This window comes from Hakea prostrata, chromosome 11 (genome assembly GCF_041222555.1).
Source record: "Hakea prostrata isolate BN-2017 chromosome 11, UWA_Hpros_2, whole genome shotgun sequence".
In the NCBI taxonomy this organism is placed as follows: domain Eukaryota; kingdom Viridiplantae; phylum Streptophyta; class Magnoliopsida; order Proteales; family Proteaceae; genus Hakea; species Hakea prostrata.
The window spans coordinates 10523767-10549191 of record NC_142610.1 but is presented as its reverse complement, the minus strand read 5'-3'; the positions used below and the strand labels follow the sequence as shown (position 1 = coordinate 10549191).

The 25425-nt window shown below is 37.3% G+C and overlaps 1 protein-coding gene and 1 pseudogene across 1 annotated transcript; both read right to left on the bottom strand.

Annotated features, from left to right (window-relative positions):
• Window positions 1–1591: 1591 nt before the first annotated feature.
• Window positions 1592–20697, bottom strand: EMB3006 (embryo defective 3006). The gene is made up of 8 exons (XM_089139400.1): window positions 20494–20697; window positions 18380–18448; window positions 13464–13493; window positions 8983–9015; window positions 7788–7858; window positions 3348–3429; window positions 2977–3066; window positions 1592–2865 (listed from the first exon to the last, which is right to left on the bottom strand). Exons 1-8 carry the CDS (start codon window positions 20599–20601, stop codon window positions 2833–2835), a joined length of 516 nt encoding a protein of 171 aa, XP_088995526.1. The 5' UTR covers window positions 20602–20697; the 3' UTR covers window positions 1592–2832.
• On the bottom strand, window positions 3895–7777 carry LOC149000044 (polygalacturonase inhibitor 1-like; annotated as a pseudogene).
• Window positions 20698–25425: the final 4728 nt, after the last annotated feature.

Below are 25425 nucleotides of genomic sequence, written 5' to 3'. Positions count from 1 at the left end.
ATACAATTTGTTTCATGTATTGGTTCAATCCTTGCAAGCAATTTGAGTATAAAGTATGCTTGTATTTGGTTTTTGGGTATAAAAATTGATTTTTGATGAATATATGCGGAAGAAGATCACTTCCACAATGTCAATGTAGGAATTGCATAGGACACCTTCTCACCATGCGTTTGGTAGTAATCCCTTTTGGGTGACTAGTTACTTGTAGAACCGTTTTTCCATGTTTCTATAGTGAGTTACCATTCTTGGGTTTGATAAACCTGTTCTAAAGATTATTCTCAATTTGACTTGCAATATGAAAAATCCCAGAGCAAGACATAGGTGAGGGGGGGGGGGGGGGGGGTGTGTTTTGGCCTTTTATGTGTCTTGCCCAAGGAATTGTCTAAGCCATTCTTCAGGCCCTTGTATTCACTTTAAACACCAAAAGTTTGGCACCCGTCTTCTACTTTTCCTATCAAAAGCAACCTTAAATTCTTCTGTCGAGTGGTGTGACACCCCCATTTCTTTGTGGAAAAAAGAACACAACAAAGAGTACTCCAATAGTCCAGTGTGAAGACACAACTTTAAGCCCCTGCTACCTATGCAGGAAACCAAAGCGATGAAGGCAATTTTGTGTCTAGGCATAGGAGATATAGGGCCTACAACCAAGTTGCATTCTCTCTCAGAACAATTTATGCCATGACCCTTTAAGGTCCAACACCTGAACAAGTGCAAAGAATCTCAGGAATGTCAAGGTCAAACGACAAACAATGAATCCGTTGCTAGACAAGAATTTATCTTAGCTCATTCTCTTCTTCAAGCTTTGGTGGCTGATTGTAAGAATTCTCTCCACAAGACCACCTCTTGTTAACATTTAGCCTCTAGCCTTGGGTTTAAAACTATAGAACTCAGCATAAGGCTTAATTCTGCAGTTTGCCCTCCTAAGAGAATGGTTTCCTACCTTCCTCAACGGGAAAATTTCAACTGAAAAGCCTGTAAAATTTGAAAACAAAACAAAATGCAAAAAATCTGCACAGTTTCAAAGTTTCAACGAAATTTCGCGGCTTGAACACTACAATTTGTGTTTCTTTTGTTTTTGTTAATTTCAATCCCATTTTCACTTACTTTTTACACATCCTTTGCCTTTAAACATCTCTTTTACCTTCAAACACCTTTTAATCCACAACAACTACAAAGGAAATTCCGTTGGCAACAAAATGTGAAGCATAAACCATTCCTAACAGTTCCAAACTTCCCTTTTTGTTTTGATTTGTTCATGCATTAAACGATCTTGTATTGTTTTAAAATTAATATGTTTAGTCTAGAATTATGATTTATGATTGTGTGTTATCAAACTTATCTTTTGATTATGACTACTATTTTTTTTAAAGAACAAAAATACATATAGACCCCTGAATTTTCAATCAATTACATCTACTATCCTTAAAAAAAATCAATTGCAAATACTCATAATATCTTCATTTAACTTTATTACATAATAGTAAAATGCTATTTGTAATTGATTGTAGATCCAAGAAATCTATATGTAATTTGCCATTTTTCAAATTTTTTTATTTTGAAAGAATATGGATGTCTACATGGTATTTATGTTTGAACTTAACATATATAAAACACCATCACTTGATCTAGTTGGTCATTGTATTTTATTGACTTGTTATATATCTAAACAAGCTTTCAAAAAATTCATGTATATTGATGATTCAATGCCCCTATGCAATATAGTTTGTACCTATGTGAACCAATCATTTGTTAATATACTTCAATTATAAATTTTCAATGATTTTTTGGATAAAATACTAGTTCTTAGTTTCATTGTGATTATTTAGCTTTGAAAATTTAGGAAGCAATAAATCAGATGAAATGGAAGTCATATAAGGCCCGAAACCTAAGATTGAAATTTCAAAAAAAATACCAAGTTTTAATCGACCTAGAGATTTCATTATGCCTGAGGACAAAACTTAGATTTCCATCAAAATTTACACCATGCTGCACCCATGTTTCTTTCCCTTGCCCGATTCGGATCTGAGGAGAGAAACGTGCATTACCACGTTTGCTTGTGCATCGGCCGAATTGGTACCAGACATGAGCAGCACCGATGTTGAACGGTGGTACCGGACATGAGCAGCACTGATGAATGGTAGTATCAGATATGAGATGAACAGCGGTATTGAGAGAAAAGGAACTGCAATTTGAATTTTCACCTGATACAGTCAACTGGGGAATTTCATCACTGTACATGTTAAAAATCCAAACCAAGCAGAATGCAAAAGAGCATCATGTTATGATGGATCATGGATCACAGCTTCACACCTTTCAATTCTATACAAAAATATAACGAAGAGCCAGAAGTACGGTTAAAAGTTTCTTTTTCAGATATACCTCTAAAAAATGTCTCAAATTTCGTACTATTGAATCTCGTGTTCAAGTATCAAAGACCTGATAATTTCCATTTCAGATATTCACAAGGTCATTTGTATTATGGAAGAAGAAACGCATAGAACATATAAATAAATAATGAAACAATTATACCATGAAAATCCAATTCATTAAACACGCTAATTCCCAAACCGCACAAGGACGTACAACCTTCTAACATTACCGACCAACAAATATTGGGTTTTCATAAATTTCACATAACATAAAAGCTCTTTTCATCATCAGAAAGAACCTGATTTCCAACCTCTTGCATTGCATTACCATAACGAAAAGATAAAATCTATCATTAAAAAAAAAAAGATTGCTCTTGTGACTCGGAATGAACCTTTCTCGGTGGAGGAAAGGAAGAGCTGAGACCATTGCTTACAGAATACATTAACTCATTCAATACATGCATTATCGCTTATGTGTCATATTCCAGCATCTCAACTGCAAGGTTGATCAAAAGGGACAGCCTTGTTACCACCCTCATTATAAAAGCATGAAATAAATGAGGTCCAAATACAATGTGCATAACTGGGAAAAGTAAATCAAGCATACCTTATCTACAGCACCAGGTGCTATGGAGTCCTGTCTTTCCTTCTTGAGAGATTCCACACGAGCTTTCATGAGATGATTCTGCTCTACAACCTGCACTCGGGTTGCAGGAAAATATTAGTTGGCTCAAGGAAGAATCAAATCCCAAACCCAAGTAAAATGCTACCACTGCATAAAGAACCAGAATTGTACCCTGAGTCTGTCAAGAAGAGGATCAATAGAAAAGCAATTGGTTTTGTACCTCTTTGCACAAATAAATCCTCAATTGTATCTACTTTTTATCTAAATCAAATGAGACTACAATGCTTTCAGTGATTCATTAATTGTAACTAAGATCAGGTCAAATTCAGTGATTTCGATCTAATTCCCCTCACCTTGTCAAGCATCTTCTTCAGATACTGGATCTCATCCTCTTTTGCTCTAGACAACTCCTGCTTGACTTCACCAAAATTTGTCCTGCATTTCAGTCATCAACTTGTTCAAAATAGCTGATATTCTTAAGCATAATTACCAAGAATGACTTCATCAATTTTATTTTCCCCTGGCTCAATATACAAGTGAAGCCACCTATTCCCATTATTTACATTTAAGTAATGAAAATAACATGTTGCAGAATACTTGCAATTTGGCATTTATTTAGATGCACAAAAGAATTAAATAATACAGAAGGGTAAATCCACAAAAAGTTTAACCTTTGAAGTGTGCCAACCTATAACATAATAAATGTAACTTCAAAGACCCAACATTCAAAAAAATATTTGGTAAAAGATGAACACATCGATGATGATTGCTAGCACCAAATGAAACATTCTCTCTCTCTCTCTCTCCCTCTCTCTCTCTCTCTCTCTCTCTCTCTCTCTCTCTCTATATATATATATATATATATATATATATATATATATATATATATATTTGCTCTTCTATATCTTGTAATTGTATATTGTCTCCCTTGAATTGGAGGGTTGGAGAGTACCCCAACACAATTAAGACTGCCTGATTAGGCTCAGGATCATGCTAGAAATTGGCCATGGATAGGTTTGGGACATTTTCTGTGGGTTATTTATTATATTGGACCTCAACTATAAGCCTCCTAAGCAGGGTGAAGTTACATACACAGGATTAGCAGTTAAAATGTTCGGCTTATACTAGGTTACATACTAGCTTTGTTAAGAATTCTGATTTGATTCCATAATTTCCGTTTGGTTCATCAGAGTGATCAAGAGTCCATTCTATGAGTCTGATTAGAAGATCATATATAAACGTATGGGAAATGCATCTATGAGCCTAGAGCACACTATACAACACACAGAATCAATAGCTTAGGCTCTTTTTGATATCAATTTTCATTCTCTATTATGCCTATTTAAAAGAAATGAGTACAAGAATTCATTATTAGTCAAAAATGAAAAATGGTTTGGTAACTTTTGTTGAGAATAAATATAAAATAAAAAATAAGTTTGGTATGTAAAAATGAAAAATTTTTAGAAAATGATAATGAAAAGACATACTAAAAAAGAGAGACTTTTTATGATAGAAGTTGTAGGAATCAAAGTTGTTAACATTGCCACCTTGAGGAATCTTCCCACAGAATCTGTTATAATTCACATTCAGATATTGCAGATTCAATACGTTATGGTTTCTGATATGTTCCCAAAGATCTTGTTGTGTGAAATGTCTAGAGACACCAAGTTCTTGTTGAATTCCACCTTTGATAGATCAAATGCGAACATGTTCCTCAACAGGGTAATCCTCTCAAGCGACCCATTTGGCTTGAACAACATGGAAGCGTCTCCTTGAAGTTTGTTTCGTGATAAGTCTATGGAGACGTAATTTGCTTCTCCCAAAGCTGTGGGTATTTCACCGGAGAGCTGGTTGTGAGAGAGGTAGAGATTTATAAACTGTTTGAAAAACCCAAATGATTTTGGGATTTTTCCGGATGAGTCTGTTAAGATCGAGGTAGAGTTCTTTGGGGAGATTGGCGAGTGAAGAGGGGATTGAACCGGTGAATGGGTTGAAATTGACATAAAGGAACTCTAGATTTTTTATTTGGCTTAGGAAAGAAGTGATTGGACCTGATAGATTAGTCTAGCTGAGATCAACCATTCGAAGAAGCTTGAGCTTAGTGATGGTGGAAGGGAATGGTTCCTGTGAGGTTGGTGATGTGATAGAAAACGAGGTTGTTTAGGTATGGGAGGTCGCCAATTTCTGCTGGACCTGAGATGTTGGCTTCGAAGATGGTGAGCTCGACGATGTGGTTAGTGTTGTAATCGCACTTCACGCAGTACCAGTCGCAGTAGTCGGTGTTGGGTATCCATGAAGCTAAGTGGTATGGGTTGTGAAATGCCGCTTTGATCTTCATCAGTGTGGTGTGGTCGTCTTTGTTGCAGCGAACTGATTTGGCTGGAGAAGGAGAAGAAGACGATGATGGCATCCAATTGCAGGCGTTCACCATGAGAGAGAAGCATATTTTTCTTACTCGAGATTTGCAGAAGAGAGAAAGAGAGATGTGAGAAAAGAAGAAAAAGATAGTTTTCATAATAGAACGTGCAATGACGATTTTACCGTCACTCTTAACTTAAAAATTTTAAGTGACTCCGCATAAATGAGAAAAATTAAATTTCACCCAAAGTCCATAATGGACAAAAACTCCATTATGGATTGTGGTTTTTTTTTTTTTTTTTTTTTTTTTTAAATAAAAATAAAATTGATAATAGATGCCAAACACTTTAAAATAATAAGAAATTCCCATAATAGAAAATGATAATAGATACCAAAAAGAGCCTTAGTGTCTTGAGTCAATATGATAATAGCATTTCTAAGAATTCTTTTACTAGTCTTCAAGTCTAGTAACTGACTACACTTGGTCATGTGGTGATCCTGCAAACCAGGAAGAGTTTTGGACTCAAAAGTTAGGATGAAATGCAGCCCTAGCTTGTGAGATCAGTCCTTCAAACCTCAGCAAAACTGAGTACAGGTTGCAGAGAAATCAAAGCTCAGATTATGCAGGAGAAACTGGTCCGAAACCAGGAAAGAGGTCTTCCCAACATCTCCAAGATATCTCAGTTTGTTAAAGGTCCAAGACGAGACAGAGGATGCATTAAGGAAACAACATCGAGGCGAGACCTTGGTATAATCACAGCAACACTATATTGATGAGATATTGTTATTGTTGTCTGCTACTAAATTATGTGTAGAATAGGGCCAACTAGTATGCCATAGCCTACCAACCTGATTCAACTCAAACTTTGATTATTCAATCTTTTAGTGTCATCATGCTTATGAGGAAGCCTTCGGCACTGGGTTTGCCCTTTTTTCCATGTTTAAATGGCCCAAAAGAGACTGAATATTAAGTTTCATGACCTAAGTGAAACTTATACCAAAACCTGGTTTGAAGTCTAAAAGAAGTTGCACCAACTCAGTTTTCCACCTGGACAAACCAGGTCTGAGTCCAATACCTTTAACAATGGCTTTAATTGTGGATCTTCAGGTGTGAAGGAGCCTCCTCAGGTTCTATAACTGCAGCAACTAACAAGAATATCGCAGAGGCTTGATTTGTGTCTTCAAAGTATACCCTCACAGAGATTAATTGCAGTCACAGGATCAGCACAGAAGTGTCGATTTGAAATAGGGATGGGAGTAAGAGAAAGAAACAGACGCCGACAGTATGGGGATGGTTTCTAAGCCCTGGATCTCTCACCCAGAGATATGACTGAGACAAGGATTTACTACCATATCTGAGTGCAAGTGTGCCACAAATTCCGTTAACTAAATATTTAAATATTAAAGGGGCCGATTCTTTTTAATGAAGTAGGCTAGTATACAAAATTAAAAGCAAGAAAATAGTAACCACTAAACATAGCACCTAGCGACACTAGAAACTTGTGGAAAACAGAAACCAACTAGAACTATAAACTAAGATGAACCAACCACTAGCATGAATAACTAAAAAATAGAAACCAATAGTAACTAAGTGCTACTAAGGTTGGCTAGTCATGAACCACATTTCCTGCTAGCAAGGAAAATCTTCTAGAGCACTACCTTTAATGGCTCAAGCCACTCCAGTTCTAATCTAGTTGATATAACTTTTATTTTATGGCCAACTGGGGATCTACATCAGAGTTACAGTAAAGTCTATCCGAAACCCAAAAATATGGTTGCTAGTTCCTTCCAAGGTCAAAACCAAAACCTTGACCCTTTGGTGGTCAAGACCCTGTCTAGAGCCCTACTTCTTCAACTTGATAGGCACTAATTTTCTCCACAAACACTCCAAATAAAATCTCTCAGGGGTAAAGCACTTCCTAGCAGACTCATGAAGAGCAAGCAAACTGAGAATCCTTACTAGAAATAGTACTCCCATATTTTCCTACTTTTGAGTCCAACTTATATGCCTATTTAATATGGAGAAAGGCCCAATTTCCTATCTTATTAAAGCAATTTATTAAAAACTGTGGGCCTCATTAAAAATCAAACCCTGATTTCCTCAAATAGAAAACTATTTATCCTCCAGGTCTTGAATAAGTAACTGCAGCTGATTTATTTTGATACCATATGCCATCCCAAAAAGATGCGTGTGTCATGAACTATTGTTGGCAAAACCCCTTCGATGAATTTTCCATTAACATTAAAAATTATAGCAACCCTTAATTGATCCAAGCAAACAGTATTTTCAATTTGAGGCATCATCATTGTAGCTACCCCCAGACTAAAGTAATTTTTTTCCCCCCAGAATGATACAGGAACTCAACTATTTTATTGACTAATAGGCAAACCATTTTGTCACTTTTTACTCCTTTAAGAAGTTAGAAGATACCTACTTATCTCCAAACAAACTGTCTAGAGACTGCTCTTCCACTAGTTGCTCCACAGTATCAAGAGTGATGCCCGCCTGAGTTGAACAAGAATTAAACACATTGCTAGGCATGAATGAAAGATATAACAAAATACAAATATATGGAAAGAATTATCATCACAAGTAATAGGAAAGACGCAAGTACAAAATACAGTATCATAAACAAGTTTTAATTCTTCAATCTGAGCTGAAAAGTGGAAAGCATGAAAAGTTTGGCTGCCATAGTCCATGACTGTGTTACTGTACGTACAAGGAGAGATGCTCACTTTGTTAAATATAAAGAAGTGCTCCAATAAAACCAGCTGACACAGTCCAAGAAACACCAAATCAGCATGGAGAAGTGAACCACTTAAGTCAAACCCTTGAGAACATTAAGAATCACTATGCACGATTATGTCTATTCAAATCACTACCACAACAAAATGGAACAAGGTTACCTTCAATCCACCAACCCTTCTATGATAATGGAAATGTTCTATGGAGGAAGGTGAGGCTTAAGACATCCACGTATAATTTTCTAATTTCATTTCCACTAAAATGTCAGATCTACTCACGTTCCAAATTTCCAAGAGAACATAGATTGAAAGTTCAAGAATAGACCATACCCAGTAAACAAGGCTCCCGCATTTACCAGGATTATGGAAGGTCAAATGCAAGTAACCCTTGTTTCTAGGACTTGAACCTGTGACCAAGCATCCAGCATGTGAACACTTGACCAACAGTGTGTGTGAAAGAAAATCAGAAACTAAAATCCAGGGGTTTTTAATCATAAACATGAAGTATCTTAAGCTTCTTATTCTTCAATTCCTACGCTTTACTCCATTCTACTACTAACATTTATGGACTCATGCTCATTTTCCTTGTAGTGCTGATCAAATATGGTTAGGGTTCTCAAAACAAATCAACAAAGCGGTAGAATGTTCCACACAAGAACAATTTTATCAGCTTATTTTGCATTGCAGGCACAGTTGCAAGCGACACCTATTCATCCAGATATTTAGTTGGTATCATCTGGTATCAAGGCCTCCCCCAACAACTTGGGACTGTCTAGAACGCTGTGACAGCTATGACTACAAGCAACATAGATGATATGTAGATAAAAAATTAAAAATAAAAGGAAAGAGAAAGAAAGGAGGGGGGAAGGTGAAAAAAAAGAGCACCTGTGTTTCATGGCATATAGACTCGAACTCTTCCTGCAAAATTCAAAGGCAAGAATTTTCGTGAGAAGAATGAAGCTAAAATCATTGTATTATAATAAAAGCATTCAGGGGAAGAAAATTAGTCAAAACAACCAAAATAAAAATATATCCCATAGTTCAGAAGAGAATAGGAACTAATCCTCTGCATGTATAACAAGCCACCCAGAAAGCATTCAAGACATCATCCAAAAGAGCATTGATCTTAAGGTCACATACATTCACATAAACAAGCTAAAGCCCCAGATCACACATGACATAGCAGAAGCACCATAGTACAAACCATTTACATACACTGGTGTCTACAGACCTGATTGCTCTGTATGTAAAAGAAAGATTAGTTTACATAACTACTCAGTCCTATACCAGGACACACAAAATGGAGCTATGAATACCACATCTCTCATCTCTTCATATGTAAATTATTAAATCATACATGGAGAGCTTACGTCCAGTGAATACCCATGATCATATGTCCAGGCTCAAAGTGCCAATAAATATAATAGACAAATAAATAGTTACTCAAATAATCTCATCCATCAAATTAACTAGTTCGGTCTTTCGTCATGTAGTGAAATACCATAATGCACCAGCTAGCGTAGACTACATATACTGGGCACCGTAGCCCAGCAGTATAATTTGTGCTCTCTCCTATATCCAGGCACCACAGCCCTAGAAGAGAACCCCTCATCTATATAAAAAATAAAAACATTATTCTTTTTTTTTTTGGTAGGAGTTATAACATTAATCTAATGTGCTCTACCCCTATGCATCCAAGCACCCTAACCAAGGTAAGGACTGGCACAATTACCATGCATATGTACTTCTGTTTTCTTCCATTTACTTCTTCCTTTTTGTTTTCATACTTTGCTTTCACATGAACTGATATATAAAATCACTTCATTAGATAAATCATATCAGATTCAATTCCATAGTCATTAGCCATAAGCGTTGTACCAAATTTCTTAAAACACTTAATAACAGACACCATTTGACATTTATGTACTCAAGCATTTAGTGATTTACCAGCAGTAAACTACATTGTAAATTTGTAATACCATGCAGTTGTAAGTTTAGGGATGAATAGGGTGGTTCTAGGGTTGGGAAGGGAGAGGGCTAGGCTCAGTTAAGGCTGAACACTAGGGTTGATTGAAATTCAGTCCTAAACCTTGCTGTAAATTAAATTTAGAACTGAACTTTTAAGTTTAGGGACTTAGGGCTTTGAATTTTCGGGTTTGATAGGAATTAGGGTTTCTAGGAGGATGGCTAGGGCTAGGGTTAGAATTGAAGGTCAAGGAGAGGTCGAGGAAGGATGAGCTAAAGGGAATTAGGGTTTGTATGAAGGGTTTCAAAGTTATCAATGAAAGTGGGTTAGGATTACTAGGTTTGGTGAAAGAGATGAAGTTTAGGCTTTCCTAGGGTTTGGGAAAATTCTGGTTTAGGAAACCTGGAAATACCAAGCTGCTGCAAGGAGAAAAGAGAAGAAAGAAGAAGAAAATGGAAAAGAGGGGCTGGGCTTGAAGGGATTAGGGGTGGGGAAGGGAAGGAATGCTGCAAGAGGAAAGAAGGAAAAGGGGTAGGGGACTTGAAGAACTTCAAATTTGCAGAAATTATGAACACACAGCAGCCGGCAAGTCTCTGCTCCTAGGGTAAACCCAAGACTCCAACCTTCACAACTTCCAATTCTCAGACTTTATTAATCATCAAATCTGTCCTTTACAAGCTAAGGAGGCTTTGTTTATATAGCATTACATAAGTGTACTCACACTAGGGTTGAACATTAGAAGGTGACTCGAATTTGGACTCTTACTGGACTAAGTAATGTGAACCAAAATTCTGGGGTTTACCTTGTAATGATGTTGCCTTAGATTGAGGTCCCCTCCAAGACCCTCTCTCTGGGAACCAGCAGTCTTATAGGAGATTTCTTGGGAGGAACTAGGCTTAATGTAACAGAACAATACCCTAGAAGGGTTTGGCCAGGCTTAGAACCAAAGGGAAATTGAGTTTGGAAGCTTGTATCATTGCTGTAATTGAAGCCTAAAATGTGAAACTAAGCTTCAAGAGTTTTAGAGGTTAGGAAGAGGGGTAGAAAGGTTCGGCTGCTGCTTTTTTTCCGTTTAGGTTAGGTCTTATAGGTTAGACTTAGGGAATGATATATTAGGGCTTCGATTGGGCTTGGTATGGGGCTGTTGTTGGTATTTTAGACTTTTAGGTTATTCCTAGATTGTGTAGGCCAGTCAGTTGGTTTGGGATAGGTTTAAAAAGCCCTATAGGGTTTAGGATTCTTGGACTGGGCTGGGGTTGGGATCGAGTGTGGAAGATGAATTGGAAGGCTAATCCTAAAAGGTTGAGGTGATTAGAGTTGGGGTTGGAGAGATGTAGGAGTTCTAATGAAACTGGGATTTAGGGTTTCTCAAGGTTGAAGATAAATTGCAGAAAATTTAGAACCTAATGGACAAAAGGCTTTTGATGGAACTAAAAGTAGGGATAGGGGAAAGGAAAAGTTGTGATCATATAGGGAGGCAAAGGAATGGGATGGGAGTGGGGTTAATCCGCCGTGGCCCTCCAAAGGAAGCCATGAGTTTGCTCGGATAATTTTATTCAGTTCAACTTGTCAATTACAGAGTAAGGAGGCTTTATTTATAGCCTCGAAATAAGGAACAAATAAGACTCTAACTAGGAAACTTAGTTGACTTCAAACTGACTTACTAGATCTAATTAGGACTCTGACTTGACTAACAACTTTCAACATAAACAAGAACTCTATCATAATTTACTACAAAGAGATCCAATTAAGATTCTAAGAGTACATATGGGGTCCTAATAACAGGTAGACTCGACTTAGGGGATCCCAACACAACTTGGAACTAGAACTAGACAAGGTTTATGCAATAACTCACAAAATACTAATCCAGACGAGAAAAAATAGATCTATGGTCCAGATGACAACTAAATAGAAATTGGGCTACAACTAGGGGGATCCCTCTCTAATTGGGACTCCCACCCTAACTAGGACTCTTCAATAACTTGACCAAAACAAATCCAAACTTCAAAAACAAAGTAGAACTAGTTTCCCAATAAAATTGGGCTACTACTAAAGGAATCCTTCTCTAATAAGGAATCCTATCTAGACTAGCCCTCTTTCATAACTTAATAAAGAAAGAGTTAAAATCACAAAATCAAGATAGACTTCGACTCCTAACAAGATTCTGATTTGGGCAAGATCAAATTGAATTGGGTAAGGGGTACCCAAAATGACCAAAATGCCCCTATGCCGGCCAAAATTCCATGGGTTGCTGGTAGGGCCGCATGGTACTAGTAACCTCCCTGGGCCTTCTTTGGGTGGTCCTGGATCTAGTTCGCATCATTTAGATTGCATGAAACTAGATGATACTAATCACATGATACGTCATTTGTTCATTTATTTCACTTAGAATGCATACAGTTCAACATAATATAGACCTCCCTCCTTGTTCCTAGTCATGAATCCACAGACTTATTAAAATCAACCCTTTTTGGGGATTCTAGACTAGATGTGATATTAATTAGTATCTCAGATATCTCATATCTCAACGAGATCACAGTATTTTGCTGTAGATGTATGCTTCCCACCAAAAATGGTTTTTATTCAACCCCCCCCCCCCCCCAAAAAAAAAAAAAAAAAACCCAACTCAGGTTACCAGCCAACCTACCTGGTTCAAAACTAAGTTCTCAAACCATGGTAACATACAATAGGTCATGTTAAAGAGCTTTTCAGTTAAGGCTATCTTCGGTATGATTTCTCTTTTTCAATTTTACTTATTTATCAAAAACCATTACTGAAAATTATTTTAAAATCAAACCATAAAAAGTTGTTTGGTAACCAATAGATATAATCATAGTTGTCAAGGCAACAAGGTGAGGAGAGGCGATAGAGGGCAACAAAAACCAAGGCAACACCAAGCAAGCAACAAGACATTGCCTAGTTGACAACTTGACACTAGGTCGCCTTGACCCAAAAAAGGGCCAGGATGCCTAGGCCCGAGAATGCTGGTTGTAATGCACCCTTTTTCCTTTTCCTTCTCTTTTTTTTTTTTTTTTTTTTTTTGTTGGGGGGGGGGGATACAGACACCCTTCTATTGGGAATAATTTTCCCCTGTGAGAAATTAAATTGTCTTGAGACTCTTTGTTGCTTTTTCAGTTGTTTGTAGCTCAAAGTTGGGACTGATCCTGGGTGTCGCTTCTACTCCTGTGAGTCTTCCTCGCTTCTAATATTTTTGTTATTTAACAGCAAAAATAAAAAAATTACAAAAAGAAGAAAGAAACATAAGATTACACAAAAAATTTTAACAAGAAGAAGCTCAGCCTTCTCCCAACTGGTCGGCTACATGGATCCAAACAATAGAAAGAAGGGAAACTGAAGCCTAAAATAAAAAGGGGAATGAAGAAACACAAAGAAAATTTACCTCAATGTTTTCATGTAGAGAAGTAATGACCTGAAACAGAGAGCAAAGCATGTAGCAGTGTTTCAAATTAGAGAGAACTTACTAACAGTGTAAAGATAGAGGATGAGACACGAAGTTAACACTAAATTAAAAGTAAGACTAATGTTAAAGGAAGAAAAACATATGGCCATCATCTAAAAAATGAAACAGACTTCATAATCCACTAAAGAGACCATGCCCCTCCCCCACCCCCCCCCCCCCCCCCCAAAAAAAAAAAAAAAAAAAAAAAAAAAAAAAAGAGACCCATGAAACTAGCAACAAATTTAAACAAAGATGCATGAAGAAAATGCCAAAAAATTAATCATTTGCTGTACTCTTCAACTAAGTAGCAGGATGGACAAAATAGATGATGTACCATGGCCTAAATCAGGGCAGCACATGTAATATGGTTTCTACAGTAACAGCTACCAGACAATAAATGGTGGGGGTGAATTTCAGCAACATGGATTTTTAACAGACATGATTCCAAGTAAAAGAACTAAGCAGTAAAAAAGATGTATTTGGCTCAAGAATTGAGCAAAGCTGAGGATAGAATTATGATCTTCAGCGGTTTCATACTGGAAATGGTTATCAGCTGGCAACATCCATATGCAACCAGAGCCAAATAGCTGCAACTTAGTTCTCTCTTTTTCAACCCAGAATGGATGAGGAAAGGAAATATTCCTTTTAGAGGGTACTCCTAGGAGCCTGTAGCTCAAAGATTAGGGCAAGTGGTCATGAACCACGATTTCAGGGTTTCGAATCTCTCCTTGCCCAAAACTTAATGTAAAGCTAACATTAGGATTGTTTAACCCCAGTAAACCCACACAATTAGAAAATCAGAGAGAAGAATCCAAATTAGAAATGTAAGCTCTCAAACAAACCAGCAATAAAGGTATGATCAGGCTTGGCTTGAATGAAATTTTGTTGCAAGGGACAATTGCTGCAAGTTTCATAAGATTCCCATGGTTGGATTGGAAGATAGGACCCAAACACCAAATTAATAACTATGTGGCTGTAGGCCAACTTACCCAGAAGAATGAGCTCAGATTTGGAGAGAATGATGTCCTGTAGCAGATAAGATTAAGGGAAGGACCCAAAAGGGAAGAACCTATTCTTTACTGACAGGGATAGGAGAATCACGGTTGGATGGCAAACCTCAAGCTAATGAACTAGGGTATAGTACTGAGTGAATACCAAAGATGGGACGTATATTTAGGTGCTTTCCAATTTAGACACAGCTGCTTCAATGGTTCAACCCTCTGATATCCTCTTTTAGACAACCTCTATAACTTTTTTCTCAATCCGCTTAAATGGACTTCATGGCATATTTAATATATGAATAAGCAAATTTGTGATTTTTCTCTTCTTGCAACTTTCTGTTCTGTTTCTAAAGACTCCAAATAAAGCATTTTGGTCAAACAAGTCTACAACCGTTCTTTTTCAACTGAACAAGTAGTTTCAAGAAAGGGGATACAAACCCATACAATGTAAAACAGAAACTTAATGTCGCACCACTTCCCTACAGGGAGTGAAATATGCAAAACCAAGTATTATCTGAGGAAACTGGAGGCATGAAAGAAAGAATTTTGCCAAAATTTCAGGAGATGCATTTATAGTAATGGAAATACAAGGAACACCAGGAATTTAGTCGCACCAATGCATCTGTGATATTTTCTCGGTGAGGTTTTGCCAGGAAGGAATGGTGAATCAATGTTACATTCACTCCCCTTCATATCTTGTATCTCTAGTCTTTTTACCATGGTGGATCTTTCTCTCATTTGATAAATGTCTCAAATCTTGGATTACTAATTGGTGGAATACCACGCAATCTGGAACTTTCTAAAATGAGAAGCAGATAGCATGACTCACTTGCAGAAGAACAAGCAGCATTTGACCACATCCTATTGGACAATTACTCAACAACAAACTCAAGCCAGCCAGAAAGGACCATCGAGCCAGCCCAGCTGGCAACCACAATTTTGACAAGTAAGCTGGTCTTTGAGCAGTCAAATCTTAACACTTAGTTACTAAATCTATTATTTTCTAACCTGACAATTCATGTAAGTAATTGGATTACTAAGCCTAGGAATTCTAATTCTAGTTACTTCTGTTGTCCTTAAGTCACCAAGCTTTAGTAGTTACTGTTTTCTACTTTCTAATTTTGAAAGCTAGCCTGCTTCAGTAAATAATCTGCCGATTTTGTAATAGATGCATAATAAATTAATGTAATGATTTGGCAAAAACAGCTCACTCGACAGTCAGACTAGACCATGGCCTAACAGTTGGACAGCTGTAAGTGAGGGCTGTCAAAGCCCACCTTTATCTGCTTCTCTTGTCTCTTCTCATGCCCTCAATTGATCTCTCTAGTGCTGCTGTCATTTGTAGGGGTGCAAGTTTGGCCCTGGTGGACCTGACCCACTTGAGTTCGAATAGGGGTTGGGCTCAAGATTTTGACCTTGAATTGGAGCCAAAGGCGGGCTAGGGATTAGTATTTACCCCACCAAAGCCATCACTGATTTTGGTTGTGATTCTGACCCTGATTTTGTCCCTGGCTTTTGCAGCCAAGGTAAAAATACAAATTTACAAATTGTTTCATTGCTTTGTGGACAAGGAAACGATATTGAGTTCAAATCTTTTCATACTTTTGTGCATTTTATTGTTAGTTTACTTCATACAATTTTTTTTAATTTTTTTGATATAAGATTTAATAGCAGCTTGGAAGTCTTATTGCTTATTTATTTATTTTTTTTATTATTTTTTAAATTAGATGATTCAAATTTAACCACAGTTTAGATTATGCTACAACAGTTTTATTTAATAAAACGGAATTATTTAAACAGAGTTCCCCGGAGAATGAACTCCGGGCAGTTAGTTTATATTGTACCTAGTTGAGATGCTATCGATCTCAGATTTTACAAGGACAGATATTAATTGTATCATCGAAGTTATATTGTTCCTTAATATTATTTTTAATTTTTAAATACCAAATGATTCAGATATAACAACAGGTTAGGTTACAGTAGCTTTACTTATATGTCATACATCTAGTTAAGATATTACCATATCAAATTTAATAATAACATCTTGGAAGTTTATATTTTGCTTTGGTTTTTACTTCAAAAATTTAATAACAGTCTGGATTTTGGAAAGTTTCATTGTTCAATTGCGGTCAGTGACAAAGCAAATCAGGGACTAGGAAAAGGCCAACCAAAGACAGGGTCAAGGCCAACCCATCTTGGCTGGCCCAATTAGGGACAATCAGGAAAAGATTTGACTTGGCCAATCAAGGTTTGATGTTCAGGATGAGAATCTTAGGCCTTGAATCAGAGTCAGAGCAGGAATGGGCTTGACTAGGAGCATTGAGGAGTGGGATTGGGTTTGGCAAGCCCAGTCCAGCCTGTCCCTGCTGTAGCCCTATTTGTTTGTGACCACCACAACATCCTGAGAACACATCCTAAAAGCCAGAATCCATGCCCAACTAATTCCAAAAGCTGCTGTTGCTGTTACCCAACATTCTACCTAAGGCTGCCACTGCTGGTGATCTGATTTGTTGCTGCAACTTCTGAGACTCATATCCTCCCAACCACTTAAGCGTGCAAGTTCAGCCCTGGTTGCCCTAAACAGCCCTATTAAGCCACAAGACTGAACAGGGCTTTGACTCAAGATTTTGGTTTGAGGGAGGGTCAAGGCCAAGTATTCTGGCCCTAAATCAGGGCTAAAGGCGGGCCTGTGATAGTGTTATTCCACCTAACCCCTGCTGACCCATCCTTGAAATGCTGGCCCTGATCCCGAAAGGACACGAAATCAATTTATAGATTGAGAAAGGAATCATTTCCCAAAATGTTACTTTATTTTGGGGTTGATACTATCTACATTTGTAATTTCTTCTAGGTTAAAATAATTGATTTTTTATTTTATATTCTAGGACCAGGTAGGAATAGGGCTAATCAGGGTGGTGCCAGGGCCAATCAGGGACAAGGATAGGGCCAACCTGCCTCAACTTGGTCCAAGGACAGTCAGGGCAAGTTTGGGCTTGCCTTGGCTTGTTAGGGTTTTGGGGCAAGGACAAGAGTTTTAAGCCCCAAGTCACAGTTAGGGTGGGAATGGGCTTAGCTGAAAGCATTCAGGGCTGACCGGGGTTTTAAAAAGCCTGACCTAGCCCGTTCTTGTTGTAGCCCTACAACCACTGCTCCAACTAGACTGAGATTTGGAAGAATTTATCACTGCTACTAAACCTCCACTTCATCCTAGTTCTGCCCACAACTTCTGGCTGTTTGAATTGGAGTGCCTACCCGTCTACCACCAAGTTCATAACTGCAATTGCAGAGATCTTCAGCAAAGGTTCTCCTCTCTGCCAGCACCACTTGGTCAGATTTGGAGTTTATTCACCCAGTTCTATACTTCCTTATTTTGTGGTCTGCTGGAATTCCTATATACAGTCATCCTATTCAGCCTCAATTTGAAGGGTGTGCAGAGCACCCTAAGGTTTACACTCGATTTCAGTTGCAGCCCTCTACTCAGTTTTAGTTGAATTACAGATGGAACCTTAAGCCCGGTTTTGGCCGAGGTTTAAACCCTGCTGTTGCGGCTATTTGTCAGTTAACTGCTTTGAGTTTTGTGGGTTGGGACCAGGTCAATCCTTATATACTCATACATTAACAATGTCTAAATTTATACTCCATTGAAGATAGCAAGCTAAAGCCTAAATATATACATCAGGATTGTTTGATCCCAAGTACCACAATGTTGGCTTGAAATTTAATTTTAGCTTTACATCATCTCATGCTGCCAAGCAGGCATGCTGAGTCATGAGTCTGGTGCCAAAATGGCGCATCAAATAGAAAAAATATGAAACATATATTGCAGGAGTATAGTATGCAGAGAAAAAGATGTGCCTGAATAAATAAGCGATGAAGGCGTTCCTGCTCCACCCTGTTGAATGTTGAAAATGCTTTAAAAAATTCCTGTGCATTTGCATAAAGTAAATTACTAAGACATTCCAGGTTCCATAAACATAGTTTTGGGCCCTGTAGCCCCGCCCAAATGATAATATTCCACATATAAGTATGTAATAGTACTCCTGTTATTAAATCCAAGTATTGGAGTGGTAAGTTAACAGGAGCGAGGAAAAATAAGGAATTAAATTAGAAGAGAATGTACTATTTTAGAATTGGAATATTAGAGTACAAGGGAAAAAAATGGAATTGTGTAAAAAATCAACAGTTATCCTTATCTGCAAATAACTTAAATCATATTCACCCAAGTAAACTTAAATCATGGATAAGATGCCAAACAAGCCAAAAAGAGACAGCTTGGAGACAGTCCAAACTAAATAAATTTTGATAAATTTGAATACACGAGATAAACATCATACGAAATGTCAAAACATAAAGCAGACAATATTTCAACCAAAGTTGTGGTCATTTTGTTTTGGAATCTGAATAACTTACGTCTAAAAATGCACAATTTTTTAGAAATTTTTGTTATTTTGCTCACTTGACTTTCTCGGTCACTTTAGCTATTTCCACAATTGCACTCTGAAATAGTCAATCAAACTGAGAACAAATATATATATTTCAGTAGTTCAGCAATTTCACCATGTAACCGATCCACGTTCTAACATTAAGCTAGGTGTTATTTCAAGTTGGACATAATATATTGTGTTCCTACCTACAACTAAACAAGTATTATTCTACTTCGAGAGTTCTGGAAATTCTTGGTTCTGCTTTAGAGTGGTAAGTGAGACCGTTATAAGAATACATTTACGTCATCCATGAAAAAGTTCATTTGGTGATTACTAGTTTATTTTCAACTTATTAGTAAAATCTGTCAATCCTTCTCAGGTTTTCCACATATGTTCCCTTCTCTAATTGATAACTTGATTTCAATTTGGTGCAATTCTAACCTGCATATCTGTTCCTGCTGTGGATTTACATTTCCACACCTAATTCTCTGCTGAGGTCTCAATCCAGTATCCATGCTCAGAACAATTGTTTTAATCCCTATTTGGTGTATAAATCTTATTAAGATTAATCCAACCAGTTGATTTATGTTGTTGATAACCTTCCCAAAACTGGATTTCATTCTTGGTGAAACAATCATGTTTGGCTACTGTTTCTGACCGATCAGACACAATACCAAAGTAGATGGCTAATTAGGTCCCTTTAAATTTTAAGCCAAAACAAAGCTAGGTTTGTACAAATCTGAACAAAACAGATTTCTCAAAATATGACTCTCCGTACATCTTTTGGCTAGAAAATATTTTGAACCTACTTGTTATACTGCTACAGTTTTTTAGGTCAGAGGTAGTTTAGGGTTTTTCATATTTTCTTCTTGTCCTAGTTGTTCATCATTCAATATATATGGTGAATGAAGTGGGAGCTCCAACAATAACTAGGAAAACTCCCAAGTTCACACAAACACATCGATTCCCATAGTCTCTCTCTCTCTCTCCTTCTTCCTTCTTTACTATTTATGCTATTGGAGCACATCCATATGATTTCAGACCATGACAACCAAATGGAGAAAACTCAAATGCTTGAAGAACATTTCTGTTCGAGGGACTAAAAGGTTTCTACAGTAAACAAATTACGCAAAACAACTAGAAACTCAACCGAAGGGGGGAAAAACTAAACAGAATTGTGCATGCAATTGATGATTCCTAGGTTGATACTTCCTGTTTTACTATTGCTTTCTCTAGACACCATAGATTTCAGACCGCACCAGTGGAGACAGCAAAAGACTCCTCTTTTTTTATTGAAATTTCATTTTACATAGAATAACTCTTAAATTAAGTTAAGACTGAACTAAACGATAAATGAAGCGAAATCTACTGAAGTACTCTACTACAAAGTACAAATAAGAATGAGATGAATTGTATCAATATCCGGACTCTTTTGTATATATAGGATGTGCTGTTAGATGGCGGTGGAAATTTAACTTATTAGTACAATAAACAGCAACAGTGAAATCAATGGAAAAGAAACCAACAGGTAACAAAAATGATAACCTCCTTAGAACAAGTCATCAGCAGAGAGCGTATGCCCAGCTTAAACGATTTGTTCAGATTCATTTGCCTCAATCCTGGTGGACGATGAGGTTGACCCACTTGATCCATTGATGATGGAGTAAGATATCAGCCTAGACCACCCTGGCACCTATCATGTTTAAAAATTTGGAGATCAGGAAATGCATTAATACTTATGAGAGAGTGTGAGTGTGTGTGTGTGTGTGTGAGAGAGAGAGAGAGAGAGAGAGAGAGAGAGAGAGAGAGAGAGAGAGAGAGAGAGAGAGAGAGAGAAAGAGGTGTGTGTGTGTGAGAGAGAGAGTGAGGAGGAACACAGAACATCCAAGTAAACTGACACTCAAAATGTCTCAAAGTACCAATTGAATAATACTTTTCACAACCGCTTTAATATGATCACTTTCACATTTGAATTTGATAATAAAAACCTATAAATTCAACACACTCAAGTCAACCCAAAAAACTCCCACCCCGTTGAATGAGGATATCCACATGATTTCAGCACTCCCCACTCCTTAAGGTCCTCCCATAACTTTCAAGATAATTTTTTATCAAGAAATCATGGACCAACATTCTTGAAGCAGTTTGTCCAAAGTAATGGATAAGTCATCTAGCTTTGTGGGTGATAAATTAAGACAATGCTCAAATTCATTATTCCCACTAAAACCTTACTTCAACTGAGCCCATCAATAACAAAACCTTCAATCCAATGTGCTTCTAGTAGACTAGAACAATGTTTTAATTCAGGTCATCAATAACCCGGATGCCTATGATTAATCCAAAAGCAATGAATTTCAAAGTCCTAGCTTCCAAGATTTCTAGGGTGGCTTGATTGCAAAGATATTGTGTTCACTTATGTTTATGACCAGAAGAGATTTCATTAGAACCCACAGACCCACAGAGAGAAGATGTTGAAATAAACATGGAACAAAGTCTCATAGGAACTCAGAGATATCTCAGTTTTTGATGGCCAACAATGAGACAGAGGATGACTCAAGGAAACAGCATTGACTTGAGATCTCAGTATTATGGCAAGATCTCGGCACTATCTCTGTACTATCATAATATTATCTAAGTATCTTACTGTAATTGTATCTTTTCTACCACTAAATAATGTGTAACATTTGGCTTATTAGTACATTTTAGCTTACAACCCTAGTGTCCAAAGTCAAAACTTCTCTTTGGACTTTGATATTTGAGAATCTGATAGAGATATTGTGTTTAACCAGCCCATGAAAGCTATCTACCAAGTTTAATGGCATTGACTAGGTCAAAAACCACCAAAAGCTGGCTTTCAGTTAAATTAAAAAAATAAAAGAATATGACAACTTGCAGAGATCCCAGGAAGATCATCTCCCAACTCGGTTTTCTGCCTGTCCAAAACAGAAACCCTGAACCATGGAAATAATTCACTTCGCAAATAAGAGAGTAAACTTGCAGGGTATGGCAAGACCATAAATAGGCAAAATTTATAAGGGAAGAAGCAACAAGAGAAGTAGGAATTAACGAATAGCAGCAAACTATAATTTATCTCCATTTGAAGGACATCAATGAAGTCAAAATAATTCTGGAAATTGTGAAAAAAGGGGTTGGTAAATTAAAATTTGAGGTTGCCTTCAACCTCTCGACAGTGAGAAGAAGCTCAGTACGACCAATCCAGCCATTCAAGTAGCATTCCCAATAGAATGAGAATCCACAAACAATTTAACAATCACTCACTGCATTGATTCCTACATCATAACCATAGAAGCATCATCAAGCAAGTATGACTTCAAAGACTCCTACCAAAAATAGAAGTATGGGCAGTAGCTCCATGGATGGGTCTTGGGAAATTGCCAACAACTGGAAGGGTTTCAGTCATAAGGGTCAAGTAATCCAGCAGAATATGTCCCAGATTTCATAGCCGTTATTTCAGATTTCACAGTACTGTAATCAATAGAGGTTAGGGACAACACAAAGGGAAAGAGGAACATGGGAACATACAACTGGAAAAGGAGCAAGACGGACTCACCAGAAGAAGAAAGACCTGGTTTGACTGCGCAAACAAGAGAGAGAGAGAGAGAGCTAACAAACTCAATCTAAACTCAACAAACTCAATCTAGGAAAACAAAACAAGTAGTAACTCCTAGATAGCTAAAAATAACAGCTCAGCCTCGTCACAAGACTCACAACTAAATCAATGCAGTATCAGCACCAATTTGGGCTTATTTTATTCTTAAATAAACCTAGGGCTGGGTTAACTATGTCATGAGCCCTTGATCCAATATATTTAAAGTGAAGCGGACTAATGATGGGCCTGTTAAGGGAGCAACTAGCTTAAGTAAGAAAATAGTTTAATTAATTAGCTTAATTGATTTAGTAACGAAAATTCTACCCAGCGTCATAACATATGAGTAAAATATTTGCTTATGTTTTATATTTTAGTTTTAGGTTTCACATTAGATGTGAAGACCTCCAATATCTTCCATTAAATAGGTAACTGAACAAAGGGAGGAAGTATCCCTCACAAACTAGGGAAACAAAACACAAAAAGGAAACCAGAGTTACATGACTAAATTATAATTAGTGAATCCATTTAAGGGTAGATAGGTCTTTTTTAAATATTTTACTTAGCTATTAAGATTCATTTTCCTTTTAATTAGAATTAGTCAATTCCACGTGTGAATTGGACTCTAGTTTGTAAGGCTGGTGAGACCCCAGTAATACCCCCGTCATGGGAGAAAAAGGTAGTTCAGAATGTCAGGAAATTGTTTACACAAACTTGGATGTTGCTTCTTTCCCTTGTGTGGAAACCTGCTGGTATCAATGTCCAGTTTTCAGGTTGTCCAAAGCCATGGAGGGATCTCATGGTGCAAGGTTTATGAACACTAGCTCCATTTTTTAAGTACAAAACAGTCTTCTACTGGTTGTCTGCTCACACAAGTTGCAACTTGAGAGTGTTAGTTAGTAAGGATATCTACCCTACGAACACGTTTTCTTTCCCCTTTAACTTCTATGTCTTTTTTGGAGACCCCAATTCATAGAGATCCACCTACAGCCCATATACGCCCAAGAAATCCTGCCAAATCCATCTAACAGCCTATATACACATCATTCCCTTCATCTTATCAAGAGTACACATCAATTTACCATCAAGATCCAAGATTTTACCTTCTTTCTTGAATTATTTGATTCCTCAAGAAACCCAAATTTGGAAGTTAAATCTAATCATTAGATTTTCCCATAACTTAGAGCATCATCCCTATACATCACCCGCTAACCTTGTTTCTTGGAACTCCCTAAAACCCTAAAACTGTTCAAGAAACCAAAATTTACCTGACCAATAAACTACAAAATAAACATAGGATTGTCTTATATGTCACTAAATATAGCCCATGATTCTTTGGTTCATCTGACCACCCAAATCCCAAAAAGAGAAAATCATCCCATCTCAAAAACTCCAAATATCACCCAAAATCCGAAGAACCCTATTCCTTATTGTCAGTTGAGAACCAAACTTAATTCCCCATCACCACCCAGAACCTTCAACTAAATCCAAAACCCTTGAACCCCATTAGACATCCCCCATCTACCCCACCTACCCTAACAAAATGCTGAGTTGGCAATTGGCATCGGCCCTCATTCAATTGTAGCTACAGAAAATCAGCTCTCTTTGAAGTTTACATGGTACAAAGCTTAAATTCAGTTTCTTTGCTCAACACTTCTCATGTAATTTTCTTAGATCTGCCCTTGGCTCTTTTGCTTTCCTCAATCTGAATTAATTCCCTCCTCCATAGTCCATACTAGGGAATTCGAAGGCCTCATGTGAACATGACCATGCCACCTCAATGTTGTCTTCTATGTCATCCTTCTTAGCCAATCTTATGCAGAACACATACAAAAATAAACCCAAATTAAAGATACATTCTTTAACCCCAACATAGAAATATAACCCAACTACCCTTCTCGGACCCAAAAGCCAAGTTGAGCTGGATCTGTCTGAGCATAGATTTCCACAGCAGGACATTCCAGACCATGACCATTCACATCAATTTGCTCACATCAAAAACAAGCCAAACAAGTCAAATGGTCAACCCCAGTTTCTCAACTAATTCCCATCATGACCCATTAAATTTTTTAAAGAAAGGAAAGTATTATTGATATTAGTAGCCAAACATTTCTTCAACAAGGGTAGGAAGTGTGTGACTGACACTGCGATTTGCCAAATCAAAGATGATATGGTGATCTTGACCATGTAGATAATAGAAAATGGTCTAGATTGGCCACATGTCAAATTCCATTCAACCATATACTGACAAATTCCCTTGTATTTTCAGCCATCCATTTCTTTATAAGAAAGTTCCATTTTCCCACCCGATTTTCACAACCATATTTTGCCACTGGGCCAACTTTTTTCTGGATGCCACTTGACGTATTAGTAACAGACTTCAAGGTCCATTTATCCACAAAATTTCGTTTCTATCCAATCTGCCACATGGTAGATATTGCAACAGTCTAGAGAAACTTCCAAGACTAGGTGAACTAGAAAACTTCATCCCTTACTATCCATTGGAGAAGGTTTTCAAGTCTAGCAATCCACATAAGCATGCCTTGGTCTGCCCTGTAGTAGATTGGAACATGTTGAAAGTTTTCAGATGGCTTGAAAACCCGCAAGGTCCCTTTCTCATATGTCAAGTTTCAGTCCAATTGGTGTTGACCACTTGGCAAAACTGATCTTTATTGAAAAATCTTGGAATTTGACAAGTGAAAATGACTACTAAGGAGGTCCATCCATCCATGGATATACATAGAACGGTATGGCATTGGAAGGGGGTAAATGCTGAAAAGCTGAGTTTGAAATTTGACATGTGGTCTATCTACACCATTTGCTAGTAATAATGTAATATATAGTCAAGATTTTCCATCAGAACTTTCTGA